This window comes from Megalobrama amblycephala, linkage group LG9 (assembly GCF_018812025.1).
Source record: "Megalobrama amblycephala isolate DHTTF-2021 linkage group LG9, ASM1881202v1, whole genome shotgun sequence".
In the NCBI taxonomy this organism is placed as follows: domain Eukaryota; kingdom Metazoa; phylum Chordata; class Actinopteri; order Cypriniformes; family Xenocyprididae; genus Megalobrama; species Megalobrama amblycephala.
This window is the reverse complement of record NC_063052.1, coordinates 582,423-604,821: the sequence shown is the minus strand read 5'-3', so window position 1 is coordinate 604,821 and position 22,399 is coordinate 582,423. Positions and strand designations below refer to the sequence as shown.

Here is a 22,399-nt window from a genome sequence, read left to right as displayed (position 1 = left end):
TATCACACTTTGTATTGCGCTGTCTTACTATGCTCTCTTTGTAAATTGTTCTATTTTCATTAATCTTTATTTATTTATTTTATATTTTTGGTTATTATTTTATTTATTGTATTTATTTTCCTTGTGCAATGTAAACACATTTTTTTAAATGTAGTATCTTTTTGGATGTCGTGTTAAAAGTGTAATTGTTCTGTTAAATTTCTATTTCCAAATTTTATATCCATAAATGTAAATTCACTAACAACAAACCAATTTTTGTTTTTTTGAAAGAATTTAAAATGTACCTCAACACTATTTCATCCTCTGTAAATAAGAAAGCGAGAAGAACAACCTCAGTTTGTAATGACTTTAATTTGTATACTCTAATTGAAATGTAAATTAATCACTTTTTTCTTTTCTTTTCTTCTGCTAATTTTTCTTTCTTCTTTATCTTTATCTGTTTGCAATTATTGTTATTTTTTTTGTTCTGTATGTTCAGATGACAATGTTGATACATGTTGTATACTATTATACAAAAGTGTATATCATTAATGTCATCTTTGTAATGTTCGCAACCGTAATTAAAAAAATGCATGCGAAAATATTCAACAATATCATGTTCCCTTACAGGTCTGCAAGAAATATTGACAAACAAATGCTTATACATATTAGAACCTCCTGTTTAAAATGTCCAGTTCACCCCAAAATTAAAGAAACTCACTTTAAAATCTTATATATTTATCCTTCTGGAGAGTTTCTTAGATGTAACTTTGAAATTATATTATGTAAATTTTGTAATTCTTCTCCAGATAATAAAGAGCATATTTTCTTTTCTTTGCTTGCAAATATTCTAGTGTCTTCTGGGAAAAAGTGCAATTATTGATATGAACCTGTCCTTTACAGATATGTTTACTTTTGTTAGCTAAAATGTTTATTCACAGATGTAGAACAGTATTCTACACCTGTTTACAGTATCTAAGAATTATTTGAGACAATACTCAAAAACCTTGTCAAAAACAAAAAATAAAAAAGCTTTTAGAAAAGATTTTAGATATTTTTAAAGAAAAGCAAGACAAAATACTACAAACATGCAATGAATTCTGGAAAAAAAGAGAAGGATTTGCTGCAAAACAATAAAAACACACTTTAAAAATCAATGTACACAATGTACTGTTTTAATTTGATGCAATTTTCCATATTTATTTTTACAGGTGTTTTACCTGTATTTATTTATTATAACTTCATTGCGTTGTGTTTTAGGGTTAACAGAAATGTCCGTAAAATTACTGGATAATGTCCTGCTAATTTTCTGCCGGTACATTATCTGTTTTTTTTAATGGATTTTTTACAGTGCACATATATAAATATTGTCTTCCTTGGAAGCTGTGCAATGAATAAGAAGTGAAAAGCACCAGAATCAAGATGAAGCGAGACAAGGGACCAACAGAAGCTCCTGAAAAGCAAACATAATTTTTTAGTCATGCTGACAAACAGTCAAATGCTCTGGATATCTCTAATGATGAATAGGTGTTACTATGATAACTGAAAACATCACTCAGACTAGTCATACATAAAGATGATTTTGCATATTGCAATGGCTCCAGCTGGCAGTTTTTCAGGAAGTGTGTATATAAAGCATGGATGGATGGACATTTGGCACATCCATAAACAGAGACATAAATGACCTGCTGGATACAAACACCTGAGAAGATGAGACCTGTCTTCTATTTCTGCCTGCTGCTCTTCTCTGTTCAGGTGAATTATCATCACATACGTCAATCATAAATATTTCTTGAGCAGCAAATCATCATATTAGAATGATTTCTGAAGGATCATGTGAGACTGAAGACTGGAGTAATGATGCTGAAAATTCAGCTTTGATCACAGGAATAAATTACTTTCTACTATAGAAAACAGCTATTTTAAATTATAACAATATTTCACAATATTACTGTTACAAAATTAAAAATTACATTAAAAGTTTGGGTAGGAGATAAGAGAATGTCTCCATTTCAAGGTTTTTATCGTCAGAGGATGATGTTGTGAAGCACTAATTTTCCAGTAATTTTCCATTGGTATAATAACACTTGTTGGAATTGTACTGGTCAGACGAAGTCAGAGCATTGAGTAGTATAACATCTAGACAGACTCTGAGTATTGAAACATACGTAACTAAGATTATTCAATAAATTCTGCTATTTTTATTATCATCACTTCGTCTTCTGCTGCTCTTCTCTGGCTTTACAGTCTCAGGCTGATAGAAGGCTGTTAATAGAGGTACCAGACAAGGTTGACAGGTTTGGTGGGTTGAAAACACCAGACAAATGGATATCTTTGATGAGATCCGGGGTTGGATTTGATATTTCTGATGTGGAGATTTTATCCGATCTAACAGAGGAAAATGTGTGTTCACTTCTGTACAGTAGAGGGTGCAGCTCAAACAAACCTTTCAGCTGTGCAGCTATTCTGGATTGCAGAAGAACAAGACGCAGAAGAAGAAAGTTCAACACTCTGGGTGCTTCTCAAACGGACCCAGTAACACCAAAGGACTGGGAGGCCAAGGCGGAGTCCCGGCATTGAACGGGGGAGCTGGAGCCAGGGTGCCGGAAGATTGAGAGGATGCCGGTGTGAGTGAGGGAAGTAGGAGCCCAATGGAGTTGTAGGGGTGGAAAGATAAGGGACAGCCGAACCCCCGGAAGTCTGTGGCGATGGTAGAGCCATGACTGACCAAGGTGAAGCCTGTGGGACAAGGGAGCCCAGTGGAGTTGGAAGGATGATGGTGCTGGGTGGAGCTGAGGGGGCGAGGAGCCAGGGCGGAACCAATTGGTCGACGGGCCGAGGTGGAACTGAGGGACAAGGCAGAGCCCAGGACTCCTTATGCCAGGGCAGAGCTGGCATGCGAAAGTCCCAGGGCAGATCAGGGCTGAATGGTAGGGCTGATGGTAAAGCTGCGGGGATAAGGGGAGCCAGCAGAGACAGAGATGAGGTAATGGCTGGCCTTGGTGGAGCATGCAAGAACGGAGGTCTGGGTGTGGAGGCAAGCTTAGTGATGGACAGAGATGGTGGTGATGACAACAAATCAGAGCTGGAGAGGACTGGTGCTGACAAAGAACACACTGTGTACAGAACTGGTGGAGATGAAGAACTTGAGCTTGGCAGGACCAGCAATGACGAAGAGACATTAGTGCAGGGGGGAACCAGTGGCATCTCGGTTCGGGTTGGGCAGGGTGGGAAGCACTACCTCCGTCTCCCAGTCGATCAGCCATTCCTCCTCATCCAGCACAGATGTTGTGGCAGGCTCACACACCTGTTTACCCGGGACTTTAGACCTTCAGATTGGGAGGCCAAGGTGGAGTCCCAACGACAAATAGGCGAGGTGGAGCCAGGGTGCCGGAGGACTGAGGCGATGCTGATGTGAGTGAGGTCAGGGGCATAGCCGAGGGAAGGAGGAGCCCTACAGAGTCATAGAGGTGTAAAGATGAGGGGCAGCCAAAGGCCCTTTAGTCCATTGCCATGATAGAGCGATGACTGACCAAGGTGGTGCCGGTGAACGAGGGAGCTTTGTGGAGCTGGAAGGACGATGGCTCTGGATGGAGCCGAGGGGGTGAGGAGCCAGGGCAGAGCTGATTGGCAGACAGGCCGAGGTGAAATAAGGGCCCAGAGGGACGAGGCAAAGCCTGGGACACCTCATGTCAGAGCTGTCAACAGGAAGCCCCAAGGCAGATCAGGGCTGAATGGCAGGGATGATGGTAGAGCTGAGGGGCTGAAGGGAGTTAGCTGAGGTGGGGATGGAGATAAGGGAATGGCTGGCCTTGGTAGAGCATGCAGGAATGGAAGTCTGGATGAGGAGGCAAGCTTAATGATAGACAGGGACTGTGGTGACGACAACAACTCAGAGCTGGACAGAACTACTGGCGATGAAGGACTTGAGCTGGTCAGGACTAGCGTTGACAAAGAGACATTAGTGCAGGAGGGGATTAGTGGCAGAGAAGGTTTGTGGGTGGACAGGATGGGAAGCATTACCTCCATCTCCCAGTCAATCAGCCATTCCACCTCATCCAGCACCACCAATATTCCAACTGGCACAGATGTTGTAGCAGGCTCACACATCTGGTCAGCCGGGACCTCAGGCTTTGCATCAGGAATGCACTTGGCATCTCCGATGTGGGCATGGGCTCAGGCATAATGTCAGTGGTGGGTAATAGCTGGGTCTCACGGTCTGTGGTGGGCTCTGGCTCCTAATCCGTAGTGGGCGTGGGTGCTGGGCCTGGGGAGGTGACAGATGTTAAGTGGGGCTGGTGGTGGGATCCTCCTCTTCTTCTTTTACTTCTTCTAATCTTCCATTGAACTCCTCCGCGTACTCCTCTAAGTTAATTTCTCCTTGAAAAACAAAAATAACGGCCCCGTTGAGCCTGTGAAAACACCCCGTAGGGCCCACATTAATGGACGCAATCTCCATTGTTTTCATTTTCAGGTCTTTTATTCTGTCATGTTCATGTGTAAAACATAAATAATGTTTTCTGAGATGAAGGCATACATATTATCTTTTGCTTGACCACAGACGGTTGTCATTCAATGTACTGTATTAATAAAAAAGCCAGTGACGTAGCCATGTGCACTTACCAGAGCATCTCATTCTAGTGTTTATTGCTGTGAAGGACACTAGCCTACAAGCCTCTGAAGGGCTGGACTAGGAAGGACACACCCTCACTAGGATACAGCCTTCAGTTTGAGAAGCACCCTCTTAATTCAGCAAAATAAACAAAAAATGAAATACAAGTGTGATGCTTCTCTAGTCATTTTGGCTTATTGGCATGGTTGAATTGGATAATCAAAAGTCAGCAGCAAAAACATTGGTTAATAAAGTGAGATTAAATACAAAGTACACTTGTATAATTTATAATTTAATTATTGCAGGTTTGTGTAATATTCTGAGTTTGCATTAGACTGGGTAAACCCAGCCTGATCTGCCGGCGATTTGATTTCGCCCAGCCACTCAATCTGGAAACCCGTACGTCATTTCTGTTGCATCTGTTACACTTTTGCGGGAACCAATCACAGACTGGCTTATCCACCTTGCTTGCTATTGGTGGGTACAAAGCTCTTTCAATCCAATTGCTTGAATAATGCTTGTTGATCATGCCTCTTGTGCAGTAGGAAATACATAGCAAACTCAACAGACCAATGTTCAATTTTAAATTGAGCTTGGTCTGGTGATAGCCATACAATCTATCTATCTATCTATCTATATCAATTTTATCAATAGAAATGATCTCATCTGAGCTTTATCTCCTCCTAACAGAAAACATCTGAACAGTTCAGTAATACCACAACAGTCAGTGATTCGACTGTAGCCTCACAAACTTCCTTGCAAACAACGACCTTCACGACTACAGAAGCTCCAACAACGACCTTCACAACTACAAAAGCTCCAACAACGACCTTCACGACTACAAGCACTCCAACAACAACCTTCACAACTACAGAAGCTCCAACAACGACCTTCACGACTACAGAAGCTCCAACAACGACCTTCACAACTACAAAAGCTCCAACAACGACCTTCACGACTACAAGCACTCCAACAACAACCTTCACAACTACAGAAGCTCCAACAACAACAACCAACAACAACAGTCTTTCCACTACAACCCAAACCACTGTCTCCACCACAGCTTCAGCCCAGTATGTCCACTTTGATCTTCTGCTGATGTCTCTGATGATTCTTGTCATAGTGGAACATTAATGCAAAATTTTTGATCCTCAGTCGCCCGGGAGCCAAATAATATGAATTATTATTAACTCTCATTAACTATGTGTTTTAATTGAATTGAATTGAATTTAATTAATTATTTTGTAGTTTGCAGTCAGGGTTGCAGTTCTGTGGTGGTTTCATGTCTAGATAATTCAAATTTTGTGTGACGCAACACTGATCTCATCTTGTACTGATCTGAACACAGCCTTACTAACTTCTGTTGAATGAACGCCACATTTATGACAACAACATGACAAACAGAATAGATTTTGGAGTAAAACTGTTGTGATTTCCATTTTTCAAATGCTTGTAAATTTGTCTTATGTTGAATATGTTTATTTGTATGAAGGGACATCGTTTTCGGAGTCTCATTTGTTATTCTGAAGTCATTTTTATGATAGTTTTTTGTGCTTGAGCTCCTTATTGAGCTTTTTACCTGCTGGATGTGTGTACCTTTTGTTTACCTCCTGCTTTTCAGAGTAACCAGGAATTTGTGCAGCACATAAATGTACATTATCAAGACAATGTTTTGCTGGCTTTGGAACTTTCTCTAACTTATGTCATGTAACAAGAAGCTTTTAAAAACAATTAAAATATTTAAGTCCTTTAATCTTTTTCTTTGATATTCTGACTGTTTTAATATGATATTCCTAAAAACAAAATAAAATAAAAAAGATCAAATGCATTAAATAGACTGGCTCTAAACCATTTTTTCTTCATTTTATACATGACCTCAAACAATATAGTTGTGTTATGTATAAATATAAAGGATAATGCATTATGTATTATTATTAAATATACTGTTTTCCTTTTTTATTGTACTCTATCTATCTATCACAATGTAAACAATTTAAACTTTTTCAAATGTTGCTCATTCATATTTTGAATGAACATTTCTCTTGTTTTTGTTTATGGAAATAAATTATTGTCTCACGATAATTAGTTTCCTGTTATTTACACACACGTGATTTCCCAGCAGATCTAAAGAAAACTGAACTGATCTCACAGTTCATAATGTCGTACTGCATTGAAAACATGACTGGTTTTAGAAAGTTCTGTGTTTATTCCTGCACAACTTTAGCAGAAACAAAAAGATTAATAAATATTTAATTTGTCTGAATGGGCTCTGCCATCAAAATAACGAATTAAAATGTATTTGATCTTCTTCAAACTCAGAGTTTGTTGCACTATGATAACTTTGTAAACTTCCTCTCAAAGATCATTTACTGCAAAACAGCTTCTGCAATTTTAACTCATCATCATCGACGCACGTCATCCATAATGTCAGAGGGTCAAAACAGTTCACAGAAGGTCAAACTATATCTTATCGCCTTTCAGGTTATTTGTGTTTGTGAACAGAACGTTGTTTATTAACTCAACCTATGATGTTGTGTCTGCTCTCCAGTAAATTTGATTATGCAAACCTGAAGTTAAACTTAGCTACATTTCTACATTCAAAATTATGGATTATATTTCTCCAGAAATATATTCCAGAAGTGATATTTGTGAGAATGATTTGGGAATCATTTATTTTTCAGTGCAGCAGGTCAGTGGAAAAATAATCTTGTTTCCCTTTGAATGAAGTATATATTTCTGACTCCACTGACAGACATTTGTTCTTGTTTTAAGCACAAATTCACTTCATTTTGGTGTTTTTTTTTTTTTCCAATAAACAAGACGTAATATATTCAGTCATTTTGAATCTTCAGTAAATGTATCTTGATTTTAGATATTTTTAAACAAAAGCAAGACAAACATGCAGTGAATTCTGGAAAAAAAAAGAGAAGGATTTGCTGCAAAACAATAAAAACACACTTTAAAAATCAATGTACGCAATGTACTGTTTTAATTTGATGCAATTTTCCATATTTATTTTTACAGGTGTTTTACCTGTATTTTGAACTTCATTGCGTTGTGTTTTAGGGTTAACAGAAATGTCCGTAAAATTACTGGATAATGTCCTGCTAATTTTCTGCCGGTACATTATCTGTTTTTTTTTATGTTTTTTTTTTTTTACAGTGCACATGTATAAATATTGTCTTCCTTGGAAGCTGTGCAATGAATAAGAAGTGAAAAGCACCAGAATCAAGATGAAGCGAGACAAGGGACCAACAGAAGCTCCTGAAAAGCAAACATAATTTTTTAGTCATGCTGACAAACAGTCAAATGCTCTGGATATCTCTAATGATGAATAGGTGTTACTATGATAACTGAAAACATCACTCAGACTAGTCATACATAAAGATGATTTTGCATATTGCAATGGCTCCAGCTGGCAGTTTTTCAGGAAGTGTGTATATAAAGCATGGATGGATGGACATTTGGCACATCCATAAACAGAGACATAAATGACCTGCTGGATACAAACACCTCAGAAGATGAGACCTGTCTTCTATTTCTGCCTGCTGCTCTTCTCTGTTCAGGTGAGTTATCATATACGTCAATCATAAATGTTTCTTGAGCACCAAATCATCATATTAGAATGATTTCTGAAGGATCATGTGAGACTGAAGACTGGAGTAATGATGCTGAAAATTCAGCTTTGATCACAGAAATAAATTACATTCTACTATAGAAAACAGCTATTTTAAATTATAACAATATTTCACAGGATGATGTTGTGAAGCAGTAATTTTCCATTGGTATAATAACACTTGTTGGAATTGTACTGGTCAGACGAAGTCAGAGCATTGAGTAGTATAACATCTAGACGGACCCTGAGCATTGAAACATACGTAACTAAGATCATTCAATAAATTCTGCTCTTTTTATTATCATCGCTTCGTCTTCTGCTGCTCTTCTCTGGCTTTACAGTCTCAGGGTGATAGAAGGCTGTTAATAGAGGTACCAGACAAGGTTGACAGGTTTGGTGGGTTGCAAACACCAGACAAATGGATATCTTTGATGAGATCCGGGGTTGGATTTGATATTTCTGATGTGGAGATTTTATCCGATCTAACAGAGGAAAATGTGTGTTCACTTCTGTACAGTAGAGGGTGCAGCTCAAACAAACCTTTCAGCTGTGCAGCTATTCTGGAATGCAGAAGAACAACACGCAGAAGAAGAAAGTTCAACACTCTGGGTGCTTCTCAAACGGACCCAGTAACACCAAAGGACTGGGAGGCCAAGGCGGAGTCCCGGCATTGAACGGGGGAGCTGGAGCCAGGGTGCCGGAAGAGAGAGGATGCCGGTATGAGTGAGGGAAGTAGGAGCCCAATGGAGTTGTAGGGGTGGAAAGATAAGGGACAGCCAAACCCCTGGAAGACTGTGGCGATGGTAGAGCGATGACTGACCAAGGTGAAGCCTGTGGGACAAGGGAGCCCAGTGGAGTTGGAAGGATGATGGTGCTGGGTGGAGCTGAGGGGGCGAGGAGCCAGGGCGGACCAATTGGTCGACGGGCCGAGGTGGAACTGAGGGCACAGAGGGACAAGGCAGAGCCCAGGACTCCTTAAGCCAGGGCAGAGCTGGCATGCGAAAGTCCCAGGGCAGATCAGGGCTGAATGGTAGGGCTGATGGTAGAGCTGCGGGGATAAGGGGAGCCAGCAGAGACAGAGATGAGGTAATGGCTGGCCTTGTTGGAGCTTGCAACAACTCAGAGCTGGAGAGGACTGGTGCTGACAAAGAACACACTGTGTACAGAACTGGTGGAGATGAAGAACTTGAGCTTGGCAGGACCAGCGATGATGAAGAGACATTAGTGCAGGGGGGAACCAGTGGCATCTCTGTTCGGGGTGGGCAGGTTGGGAAGCACTACCTCCGTCTCCCAGTCGATCAGCCATTCCTCCTCATCCAGCACAGATGTTGTGGCAGGCTCACACACCTGTTCACCTGGGACTTCAGACCTTCAGATTGGGAGGCCAAGGTGGAGTCCCAACGATAAATAGGCGAGGTGGAGCCAGGGTGCCGGAAGATTGAGAGGATGCCGGTGTGAGTGAGGGAAGTAGGAACCCAATGGAGTTGTAGGGGTGGAAAGATAAGGGACAGCCGAACCCCCCGGAAGTCTGTGGCGATGGTAGAGTGATGACTGACCAAGGTGAAGCCTGTGGGACAAGGGAGCCCCGTGGAGTTGGAAGAATGATGGTGCTGGGTGGAGCTGAGGGGGCGAGGAGCCAAGGCGGAACCAATTGGTCGACGGGCTGAGGTGAAACTTAGGGCACAGAGGGACAAGGCAGAGCCCAGGACTCCTTATGCCAGGGCAGAGCTGGCATGTGAAAGTCCCAGGGCAGATCAGGGCTGAATGGTAGGGCTGATGGTAAAGCTGCGGGGATAAGGGGAGCCAGCAGAGACGGAGATGAGGTAATGGTTGGCCTTGGTGGAGCATGCAAGAACGGAGGTCTGGGTGTGGAGGCAAGCTTAGAGATGGACAGAGATGGTGGTGATGACAACAACTCAGAGCTGGAGAGGACTGGTGCTGACAAAGAACACACTGTGTACAGAACTGGTGGAGATGAAAAACTTGAGCTTGGCAGGACCAGCGATGACGAAGAGATATTAGTGCAGGGGGGAACCAGTGGCATCTCTGTTCGGGGTGGGCAGGGTGGGAAGCACTACCTCCGTCTCCCAGTCGATCAGCCATTCCTCCTCATCCAGCACAGATGTTGTGGCAGGCTCACACACCTGTTCACCCGGGACTTCAGACCTTCAGATTGGGAGGCCAAGGTGGAGTCCCAACGACAAATAGGCGAGGTGGAGCCAGGGTGCCGGAGGACTGAGGCGATGCTGATGTGAGTGAGGTCAGGGGCATAGCCGAGGGAAGGAGGAGCCCTACAGAGTCATAGAGGTGTAAAGATGAGGGGCAGCCAAAGGCCCTTTAGTCCATTGCCATGATAGAGCGACGACTGACCAAGGTGGTGCCGGTGAACGAGGGAGCTTCGTGGAGCTGGAAGGACGATGGCTCTGGATGGAGCCGAGGGGGCGAGGAGCCAGGGCAGAGCTGATTGGCAGACGGGCCGAGGTGAAATGAGGGCCCAGAGGGACGAGGCAAAGCCTGGGACACCTCATGCCAGAGCTGTCATCAGGAAGCCCCAAGGCAGATCAGGGCTGAATGGCAGGGATGATGGTAGAGCTGAGGGGCTGAAGGTAGTTAGCTGAGGTGGGGATGGAGATAAGGGAATGGCTGGCCTTGGTAGAGCATGCAGGAATGGAAGTCTGGATGAGGAGGTAAGCTTAATGATGGACAGGGACTGTGGTGACGACAACAACTCAGAGCTGGACAGGACTACTGGCGATGAAGGACTAGCGGACTAGCGTTGACAAAGAGACATTAGTGCAGAAGGGGACCATTGGCAGAGAAGGTTTGCAGGTGGACAGGATGGGAAGCATTACCTCCATCTCCCAGTCGATCAGCCATTCAAACCTCCTCCAGCACCATCAATATTCCAACTGGCACAGATGTTGTAGCAGGCTCACACACCTGGTCAGCCGGGACCTCAGGCTTTGCATCCGGGATGGACTTGGCAGCTGGCTCTGATGTGGGCATGGGCTCAGGCATAATATCCGTGGTGGGTAATGGCTGGGTCTCACGTTCTGTGTTGGGCTCTGGCTCCTAATCCGCAGTGGGAATGGGTGCTGGGTCTGGAGAGGTGACAGATGTTAAGTGGGGCTGGTGGTGGGATCCTCCTCTACTTCTTCTACTTCTTCTCATTGTCCGTTAAACTCCTCCACATAGTCCTCTAAGTTAATTTCTCCTTGAAAAACAAAAATAACGGCCCCGTTGAGCCTGTGAAAACACCCCGTAGGGCCCACATTAATGGACGCAATCTCCATTGTTTTCATTTTCAGGTCTTTTATTCTGTCATGTTCATGTGTAAAACATAAATAATGTTTCTGAGATGAAGGCATACATATTATCTTTTGCTTGACCACAGACGGTTGTCATTCAATGTACTGTATTAATAAAAAAGCCAGTGACGTAGCCATGTGCACTTACCAGAGCATCTCATTCTAGTGTTTATTGCTGTGAAGGACACTAGCCTACAAGCATCTGAAGGGCTGGACTAGGAAGGACACACCCTCACTAGGATACAGCCTTCAGTTTGAGAAGCACCCTCTTAATTCAGCAAAATAAACAAAAAATGAAATACAAGTGTGATGCTTCTCTAGTCATTTTGAAAAGTCAGCAGAAAAAACATTGGTTAATAAAGTGAGATTAAATACAAAGTACATTTGTATAATTTTTCATTTAATTATTGCAGGTTTGTGTAATATTCTGAGTTTGCATTAGACTGGGTAAACCCAGCCTGATCTGCCGGCGATTTGATTTCGCCCGGCAACTCAGTCTGGAAACCCGTACATTCATTTCTGTTGCATCTGTTACACTTTTGTGGGAACCAATCACAGACTGGCTTATCCACCTTGCTCGCTATTGGTGGGTACAGAGCTCTTTCTATGGCTCTGGGCAGATATAACACGATGACGTCTCTCGCACGGCCGTCAATCCAATTCCTTTTAACCTCTCAATGATGCTAAATGACTTCTTTAGTTTAGCAAACAAATCGCTCGACTGGGTGTTTAATGTTTTTTTGCACAACCTGCAAAAATCGCTCGATGCCATTGCTGCTTCTGCAAACCGCTGATCAATGCTACAAACCAATACAAACTAAGCCTGTCTGGAGTTTTCGCATCACTCTGCAAAAGTAGGCTACGTCACCCGGATCGTTGATGTGATTGGTTGAAGGACTATCCAATTGCGTGAATAATGCTTGTTGATCACGCCTCTTGTGCAGTAGGAAATACATAGCAAACTCCCCAGACCAATGTTCAATTTTAAATTGAGCTTGGTCTGGTGATAGCCAGACAAAGTTTGCATTTCACTGTTTTATTAATTTTGAGGGATACTGAATCTATCTATCTATCTATCTATCTATCTATCTATCTATCTATCTATCTATCTATCTATCTATCTATCTATCTATATCAATTTTATCAATAGAAATGATCTCATCTGAGCTTTATCTCCTCCTAACAGAAAACATCTGAACAGATCAATAATACCACAACAGTCAGTGATTCAACTGTAGCCTCACAAACTTCCTCGCAAACCATGACCTACTCAAGCATCAATACCACAAGTGTTACAACAACGACCTTCAACACTTCAAGCACTCCAACAACAACCTACTCAAGTGTCGATACCACAATCACTCCACCAACGACCTTCACGACTACAGAAGCTCCAACAATGACCTTCACGACTACAGAAGCTCCAAAAATGACCTTCACGACTACAGAAGCTCCAACAACAACCTACTCAAGCGTTGATACCACAATCACTCCACCAATGACCTTCACGAATACAGAAACTCCAACAATGACCTTCACAACTACAGAAGCTCCAACAACAACTTTCACAACTACAGAAGCTCCAACAACAACCTTCACGACTGCAGAAGCTCCAACAACAACTTTCACAACTACAGAAGCTCCAACAACAACCTTCACAACTACAGAAGCTCCAAAAATGACCTTCACGACTGCAGAAGCTCCAACAATGACCTTCACGACTACAAAAGCTCCAACAACAACCTTCACAACTACAGAAGCTCCAAAAATGACCTTCACGACTGCAGAAGCTCCAACAACGACCTTCACGACTGCAGAAGCTCCAACAACGACCTTCACGACTACAGAAGCTCCAACAACGACCTTCACGACTGCAGAAGCTCCAACAACAACCTTCACGACTACAGAAGCTCCAACAACAACCTTCACGACTACAGAAGCTCCAACAACGACCGTTCACGACTACAGAAGCTCCAACAACGACCTTCACGACTACAGAAGCTCCAACAACGACCTTCACGACTACAAGCGCTCCAACAACGACCTTCACGACTACAACCGCTCCAACAACAACCTACTCAAGCGTCGATACCACAATCACTCCACTAACGACTTTCAGAACTACAAAGCTCCAACAACGACCTTCACAACTACAGAAGCTCCAACAACGACCTTCACGACTACAAGCGCTCCAACAACAACCTACTCAAGCGTCGATACCACAATCACTCCACTAACAACCTTCAGAACTACAAAAGCTCCAACAATGACCTTCACAACTACAGAAGCTCCAACAATGACCTTCACGACTACAAGCACTCCAACAACGACCTTCACGACTACAAGCACTCCAACAACGACCTTCACGACTACAAAAGCTCCAACAATGACCTTCGCGACTACAAGCACTCCAACAACGACCTTCATGACTACAAGCACTCCAACAACGACCTTCGCGACTACAAAAGCTCCAACAATGACCTTCACAACTACAGAAGCTCCAACAACGACCTTCACGACTACAAGCACTCCAACAACGACCTTCACGACTACAAAAGCTCCAACAATGACCTTCGCGACTACAAAAGCTCCAACAATGACCTTCACGACTACAAGCACTCCAACAACGACCTTCACGACTACAAGCACTCCAACAACGACCTTCACGACTACAAAAGCTCCAACAATGACCTTCACGACTACAGAAGCTCCAACAACGACCTTCACGACTACAAGCACTCCAACAACGACCTTCACGACTACAAAAGCTCCAACAATGACCTTCGCGACTACAAGCATTCCAACAACGACCTTCACGACTACAAGCACTTCAACAACGACCTTCACGACTACAAAAGCTCCAACAACGACCTACTCAAGCGTCGATACCACTTCATCAGCTCTTATTACCAGCACAGCTCCAAACAGTCTTTCCACTCAACCCTCCACAACCCAAACTGTGGACAACAGTAGCACCACCACGACTACAAAACCAGCACCGACTACAACCCAAACCACTGTCTCCACCGCAGCTTCAGCCCAGTATGTCCACTTTGATCTTCTGCTGATGTCTCTGATGATTCTTGTCATAGTGGAACATTAATGCAAAATTTTTGATCCTCAGTCGCCCGGGAGCCAAATAATATTAATTATTATTAACTCTCATTAACTATGTGTGTTAATTATTTTGTAGTTTGCAGTCAGGGTTGCAGTTCTGTGGAGGTTTCATGTCTAGATCATTCAAATTTTGTGTGACGCAACACTGACCTCATGTTGTACTGATCTGAACACAGCCTTACTAACTCCTGTTGAATGAACGCCACATTTATGACAACAACATGACAAACAGAATAGATTTTGGAGTAAAACTGTTGTGATTTCCGTTTTTCAAATGCTTGTAAATTTGTATTATGTTGAATATGTTCAGTTGGGTGAAGGGACTCATTTGTTGGTCTGAAGTCATTTTTATGATAGTTTTTTGTGCTTGAGCTCCTTATTGAGCTTTTTACCTGCTGGATGTGTGTACCTTTTGTTTACCTCCTGCTTTTCAGAGTAACCAGGAATTTGTGCAGCACATTTCATTATAACCGTTCATAATACATTCACTATAACTTTTCGTTTTCAACAAGCCAAATGCAAATCTTCATCTGATGTATCTGATAAGCACAGGACATTTCCTGCAATTTCGTTTTCAATTTATTTGACTCATGGTCTTTGTCACGAACATCAATAAAATTACATATAAACATTATATAGTATAAAACTATTTTTTCCCCTTCTAAACCTTTAAGTTCACTCCTGATTCCTCATTTTTATCATACCTGTTTAATGTTCTTCTAGTTCTGACACAAGGGTTAGATTTGATAATAATGTTTGAGCATTCCAGCCGTTCCGCTGCTATTGAACGTGTCCTACTTTCATACAATATCACTGTTACTGATTTGGGCTTAAGAAAGACAAATCTATCATATACTGTTTAAATATCTTTGGATTAAAAACTCATGGTGACATGATTCAGACCAAATTAACCATTGAGGTCACATGTTCATCAAGTTATTTATCTTAACTATTTATTGCAAAAGCAAATAATCTGTATTTTCATTTGTTGATTAGAATAAGACTCTTACTTAAATTCCTAAAATGTTTAAAACAAGTCTTTTTTACAGCTGCTTTACAGCAGAATTGATCATTATTTTCCTGTTTATGACTGTAAATCTGTATTGTATAAAGCAGAAATGAAGGTGACTTGACTAGTATGTCTTTATTGATTTTGCTTAAGTTTTAAAGATGTTTACTGGGAAAAATGACAAAATAATGTTTTGACATTAAGAAAGACTTGTATAAGTGTCATGATTAAAATCGGCCAGCTGATTGGCTGCTCAGAGAGAGTATAATAGCATCTTCAGAAGGGGTTTGGTCATCACAAACCAGATCTAACCACCAGCACCAGACTGTCCGTCTTTCCATCGCATCATGTTCAAGATTTTGTTTTTCACGTTGCTGATGACGGCTCTGCTGTTATTTACATCTGCCACGGTAATTTCATTTTAAACATTATCATTTAAATTCATTAAATGCTACTTTGTATTAAGGAAATCATCCATGTAAATAATGAGTGTGACTTTTGTTTTGAAATATAACAGTTTACTCTCTATCATGCAATGCCAATTGGTAAAGAGGTTATTTTTTATTCATGACATCTTTGTTTTTGTTGTGGCTTTATATTAATAGTTTAGCAAACCTTAAAAACACTCTATACATGTTTTTCTCAGGTGAAAACAATAAATGTAGTGTTTTACGCATAGAAGTGAAACAAAAAATCTGTGTTAATGTAAAGCCTGCTGATGTCATATTCAAAGTGTTTGATTTGAATATTTCCTCAGATAAGATAAAGGGGCGGGGCGAGTGATGTCACACGTGGGCGTGTCTGAGCATGATTGGCACTGTATCTTGTACTGTGGTTCTAAAGAGATTCATGCTGATAAGCAATTCATTTTCTGTTGACGATTCAGAACCAAACAACAGCGAGTTCAACTACACTAACCCTAACCACAGTCAGCATGAAGACCAACATCTCTACAACTGCAGCTACTACTCCAACATCTACAAACACGACTACAGCAACGACAAACACGACTACAGCAACGACAAACACGACTACAGCAACGACAAACACGACTGCAGCTGCAACAACAGGCACAAGCAGTAACGGCACGACGAGCACACTGATGATGAACCCACAGAGCAGCACAAACGGAGATATCATCGGAAGCGCTTCGGTGCGTCTGCTGCTCCTGCTGCTGATCCTGAACCTGTGCTGAAATCAGCTGAACATCAGGAGAATCATTTGCTTCAACTTCTGTGTATATGATTAACTAAATGGAGAACTTTGTCTTTTCTTTACTTTTTAAATGCATGCACATATAATATTTGGGTTGACAATAAACTGATTGTGAGAAAAGTATAAGGAATTAACAGTACTTTTCAGGGGGAAATACATTTTTCATATTTTTTTATAAGGACATAAAATGATTAATTTCAATAAATAAATAAATACACTTGTTTCCCTTATAAATGTCTTTATAAATTATCACATAAATGCACTCATTCTGATTATACTCTAAATTATGCTGGTTTCATTCTCAAATGTTCAGATACTGGAGTTAAAGGCACACACACTCTCACACACACAAACACACACACACACACACACACACACACACACACACACACACACACACACACACACATTTTCACACACAAACATATACATGCACACACACTCTCTCTCTCATACACAGACACACACACATGTTAGGTTTTTGTGAATTGTGGGGACTTTCCATAGGCCGCAATGCATTTTATACTGTACAAACCGTACTTCCTATCCCCCTACCCTACCCCTAACCCTAAACCTAACCATCACAGGAACCTGTGCATACCTTTATTTTCTCACAAAACCACCATTTAGTATTTTTAATAATTAATTTACTAAAAAAATAAAAATAAATAAATAATTAACCGGTGACCGGTCCCCACGATGTAGGTGAGCTCAGGTTTATATTACATCGTGGGGACATTTGGTCCCCACAATGTAATATAAACAAACTATAATAAACAAACAAACACACACACACACACACACTTTCACACACAAACACATGCACACACACACACACATGACTCAAGGATTATTTAATCTATTTCCCTCACTAATTGATCAAAATTGCAGGTTTCCACACCAGAAGATGTTCATGAACGATCTGTTGTCTGTCGCTGGACTTCCTCTCGGTGAAGGTCAACATCGTGACGCTTCAGACTCAATCATGACCAGGAAACTCTAATGAGAATGAACACACAACAAAATCATTTACAGCAGAATGCTTTATAAAAACATTTAAGGAAGTTATTAACAAAATGAGTGTATAGTTACCGTTATATGAACTGACGTCATAAATTTACACAGCAGCTTAAACAGTAAAAATATTTTGTAGGTATTACAGTTTTTTACAGACGCTAGGACACATTTCTCAATACTTAGGTCACTTTTGCAAAACTCTTCACACAGTGAGCACAACAGAAGTCTATGTGGGCTAAACTGAGGATCGATTATCATTGCTTTGGCACAAAATGCATTCAATGACTACATCTCTCAAATTTTTTTACTCAGACACAACAACTGCCAAAACTCTGTGTATGTACAGGCCAATCTGCACATGCTTACATACTGTTTTCAAAACTGCTAAACTTATGTTCAAAACAATAACACAATACAAAACTGAATAAGAACAAATTGCTACATTCCTACAGTAATATTTTAATGAAATATATTTTAAATCTTAAAATTAAATGCTATAAAAACAATTGAATTGTGTCTGTATCAGAGGATGGTGTGTATACAAATTCTTGTATTTTGGAATTACTCAGTGCAAAAAAATAAAAATAAATAAACGACATAAAATGTTGGTGAATTCTGCATCATGTCTGATTCATTCCAGTAACATTTATTGCAGTGAATTATAAACAGAGATGTGTCCTTGTTTTACACAAGAAAACATTGTATAATGCTACATGTTGTTAGTGTTTTTTAGGTCATTGTTTTGTGGGAGACAAAGTGTGTTTGTCGGCTGTCAACCTTTGGAAGAATGAGTTGATTTGAGACCTGAATAAAGTGTTTTGGTAGATTTAGTGCATTTTGGATGTGAAATGAACTACTTTGGCAAGCTGAAAGTTGGTTTAGGAGAATTGTGTGAAGAGTTTTGCAAAAGTGACCTAAGTATTGAGAAATGTGTCCTAGCGTCTGTAAAAAACTGTAAAAGATGAATAATTAAAAGATGTGAAACTGAATTGTTTGCATAATATTTCTCTATATCTTCTCTTGATATTCAATGACTGATGATCCAATAATTCATATATCCTCTATGTCTATATCAGTTTTCATGTTGCGAGATCAGTTTCCTGGAGCACATTAAAATACTTTTATTCTCACTAATAATCTTTCTAATGATGACTTAAGTCAGATCGTCATGTTAAACTGTTTTATCATGTTACGCTTGACAAAGTCAAACATTATAAGCAAACATACGCTGAATTCATACGCGTCCATTCCATTAATATCCATAAATAATTTACTGTTCAAATCCATGTGACCTACATTGGCAGTATTCGCTGACTAAAGCAGAGGTTTTCGGTTCAAGCGAATGAAAATAGAGGAAACAAACAAGAGGGAAACAGAAGCATCATATAATGCTGAAATAATCACATACAGTCACTCTTTCTCTGTTTCAGTGATGTTTTGTGACTGTGTCTTATCTTTATTATATATAGGAATCATATTTTTCACATTTTGCTTAATATGGTCACATGATACAGGGGAACAAGGAAGTAGAAGGATATTTCTAAGAAACTTAACCTGACCCTTAAAGTTCAGCAGCTGCCCGTAAGCGTTTGTTACAGTATAACTGGAAAATACAATAAACTCACCGTCTAATATAATAAAACACCAATGATTCACATCTTCACTCCTTATTTAATATTATAAAAGATTTTGCAAGTATATTGCATAGTTGTGCTTAGAGTCGAGTGTTTTATTTGTGATAATAATGCAATGAAACATGCCAAATTATGCAACATAATTTTTGTTCAGGCTATATTTTTGTTCAAATATATACATACACACACACCTGCATGAAGTCATGATTTCAATGATCTTCTTTTGAGATGAGCACACAATGAAGAAGACAATCATTTGGTTTCAGCTTACAGGAAAAGGGTTTAGCATTAAAAGTAAGATTATGATGGACACACACACACACACACACACACACACACACACACACACACACACACACACACACACTCACACACAGAAGGAATAGAGGGAGTGTCTGATGCACACCTGAGAACATGACATCACTGCACCCTATAAAAGAGCAGTGGAGGGACGCGGCTCATTCACACCTGATCACAGACTGACCACTTCCTCTCTGTCCATCATGAAGGGCTTGATCTCAGGGTTCTGTGCGCTGCTGCTGCTGCTGCTGGCTCAGGTACACACACACACACACACACACACACATCAGTGCTTCATATTCACACCACATCATCTTCTCACAGTAAAATATGATGAGAAAAGAGAAATTTGAGATGAGATTTAGTTGACAATGAGATTTTAGTTAGTAAAATGTCTAAAGTGATTGTTTTCTAGATGAGATGAGAATGCAAATGTTGAACTTTGCGGGAAATGTTTTACAGACTAAAGACAAACACTACAGAGTGCATCTATTTATAGTATAATATGTGACCATGGAGCACAAAAACAGTCAGTCGCATGGAGATATATGTAGCTATAGCCAACAATACATTATAGGGGTCAAAACTAAAAAATCATTAGGATATTAAGATTATGTTCCATGAAGATATTTTGTAAATTTTCTACCATAAAGTGGATATGCATTGCTAAGGACTTCATTTGGACAACTTTAAAGGCGATTTTCTCAATATTTAGATTTTTTTTTTTTTTTGCACCCTCAGATTTTCATATATTTGTATCTCGACCAAATATTGTCATAACCTAAAAAGCTAATTTATTCAGCTTTCACATGATGTATAAATTTCAATTTCCGAAAATTGACCCTTATGACTTGTTTTGTGGTCCAAGGACACATATAATATAATATAATATAATATAATATAATATAATATAATATAATATAATATAATATAATATAATATAATATAATATAATATAATATGTATTTTTCCAGTAGAAATGTCCAAACATGTTAAAAAATTTAATTAACTGACAGGAAAAATGAGACTTGTTATCAAAGAATATATCTTTAATTATTTTCTGTTCTTGTTTTAAGCATAAATCTAATGAAACAGTGATACTAATGCTTAAAACAAGAACTTAAGGTCCTGTTTAAAAGTTAATAAAAATATCTTAATTAATTAATAAAAAGCCCAGGTCCATTAAATAATATTAACAACTGATTTTAATAATGTTTAATTTTATTTCATTTTAATAATGTATTACTAAATGTTGAAATTAACATTAATTAAGATTATTTTTCAATGTTAAAGTTAACTAATGTTGAAATCTTATTGGAAAGTGTTACCAAAAAAAAAAAAAAAAAAAACAATTTGTCAATAATGTAAGAATGATATTGATCTATTCTGATTCAGTTCCGCTCCTCAAGTATGATTTATGTCATTATTTAAGTATACTCAGATATTTTTAATGGGCGAGAAGACAAAAATAACAATTAAGGAAATGATTTTCAGCTTTATATTTACAGCTATTACAGTATAACAGGGAAGGGGAAGTTTCAAATGAAATCTGAGGAACAAATTATGTTTTGTGGTTTATGTTTAACATCTACAATAATGGCATTGGTTAATGATTGTTTAAATTGTTCCCTAAAAGGATAATGCAGCATCTTCAACCACTACAGATACAATAACATCAACTGCAATTATAACAACGACAGCTTCAACGACAGCTTCAACTACAGCTTCAACGATTGCAGATACGTCAACTACGGCTTCAACGATTGCAGATACGTCAACTACGGCTTCAACGTCTACAGCTTTAACTGCCCTTTCAACTACAGCTTCAGCCACTGTTTCAACCACTGATGCTTCTTCAACTACAACGACTACAGTTTCAAGCACTGCTGAAACCAGTGCAGATACTTCAACATCTCCACAGATCTGAACACTCATCTGACCAATTCCACCTCTCCACCATCAAACACCACCACAAGACAAACCCCGACTCTGACCACTGAATCGTCCAGCGAGTCTCTGAGAGTTTCCGTCATCGTCTCTTCTCTGTCAGTGCTGATGTTCACGCTGATGATCTGAAGCTCTTCTGTAAAGAACTGTAGCATAAGTAGACGAATACAAATGCAATATAAGTTGCTTTGTGACTGAAAAGCATTCGGGTAAATGCATAAATGTAGTAAACGGACGGAGGAGTTTTATTGACTGAATATGTGTCTCATGCCTGAATGCTTGAAATTAGCTTGACAAATATAAATTGTGAATTTCTGTTGAATTTTAATTAAAATGCAATGAACATGTGCATAAAAGTGATCGATGCATCACTAACGAAGACTAATTTAAAGAATCCTATGGTTTATTCACAGATGAAAACATGATGTCACTCCTGTCCTTTTCATGATGTTTTATGAGAGTTTTCTGGATTAAAGTAATTGATGTAATCAGTCATTTCCTTATACTGGGTTTATGATTTCATGACATCTTGGGAAAACATTGTAAAGTCTTTGGCTAAACGTCATCAGAATGTCAAATGATCCGACTGACTTTATGGTTCTGGACTTTACTTTATGGTCAGTGACTTAAGTAAATTTACCAGCA

The 22,399-nt window shown here is 39.8% G+C and overlaps 3 protein-coding genes and 1 long non-coding RNA gene across 4 annotated transcripts; all 4 read left to right on the top strand.

Annotated features, from left to right (window-relative positions):
- Positions 1 to 1,621: 1,621 nt before the first annotated feature.
- Positions 1,622 to 6,234, top strand: LOC125274664 (threonine-rich protein-like). The gene is made up of 2 exons (XM_048201055.1): positions 1,622 to 1,734; positions 5,282 to 6,234. The coding sequence occupies exons 1-2, from the start codon at positions 1,660 to 1,662 to the stop codon at positions 5,723 to 5,725; spliced, it is 519 nt and encodes a 172-aa protein (XP_048057012.1). The 5' UTR covers positions 1,622 to 1,659; the 3' UTR covers positions 5,726 to 6,234.
- A 1,786-nt stretch (positions 6,235 to 8,020) lies between these two features.
- Positions 8,021 to 15,874, top strand: LOC125274663 (mucin-2-like). Its single transcript, XM_048201053.1, has 2 exons — positions 8,021 to 8,157; positions 12,702 to 15,874. The coding sequence occupies exons 1-2, from the start codon at positions 8,083 to 8,085 to the stop codon at positions 14,616 to 14,618; spliced, it is 1,992 nt and encodes a 663-aa protein (XP_048057010.1). The 5' UTR covers positions 8,021 to 8,082; the 3' UTR covers positions 14,619 to 15,874.
- Positions 15,875 to 15,898: 24 nt separating this feature from the next.
- On the top strand, positions 15,899 to 17,073 carry LOC125274665 (spore coat protein SP96-like). The gene is made up of 2 exons (XM_048201056.1): positions 15,899 to 16,051; positions 16,528 to 17,073. The coding sequence occupies exons 1-2, from the start codon at positions 15,989 to 15,991 to the stop codon at positions 16,834 to 16,836; spliced, it is 372 nt and encodes a 123-aa protein (XP_048057013.1). The 5' UTR covers positions 15,899 to 15,988; the 3' UTR covers positions 16,837 to 17,073.
- A 2,866-nt stretch (positions 17,074 to 19,939) lies between these two features.
- LOC125274666 lies at positions 19,940 to 22,384 on the top strand. Its single transcript, XR_007186311.1, has 2 exons — positions 19,940 to 20,064; positions 21,444 to 22,384. It is a non-coding gene; the product is annotated as an uncharacterized LOC125274666 (long non-coding RNA).
- Positions 22,385 to 22,399: the final 15 nt, after the last annotated feature.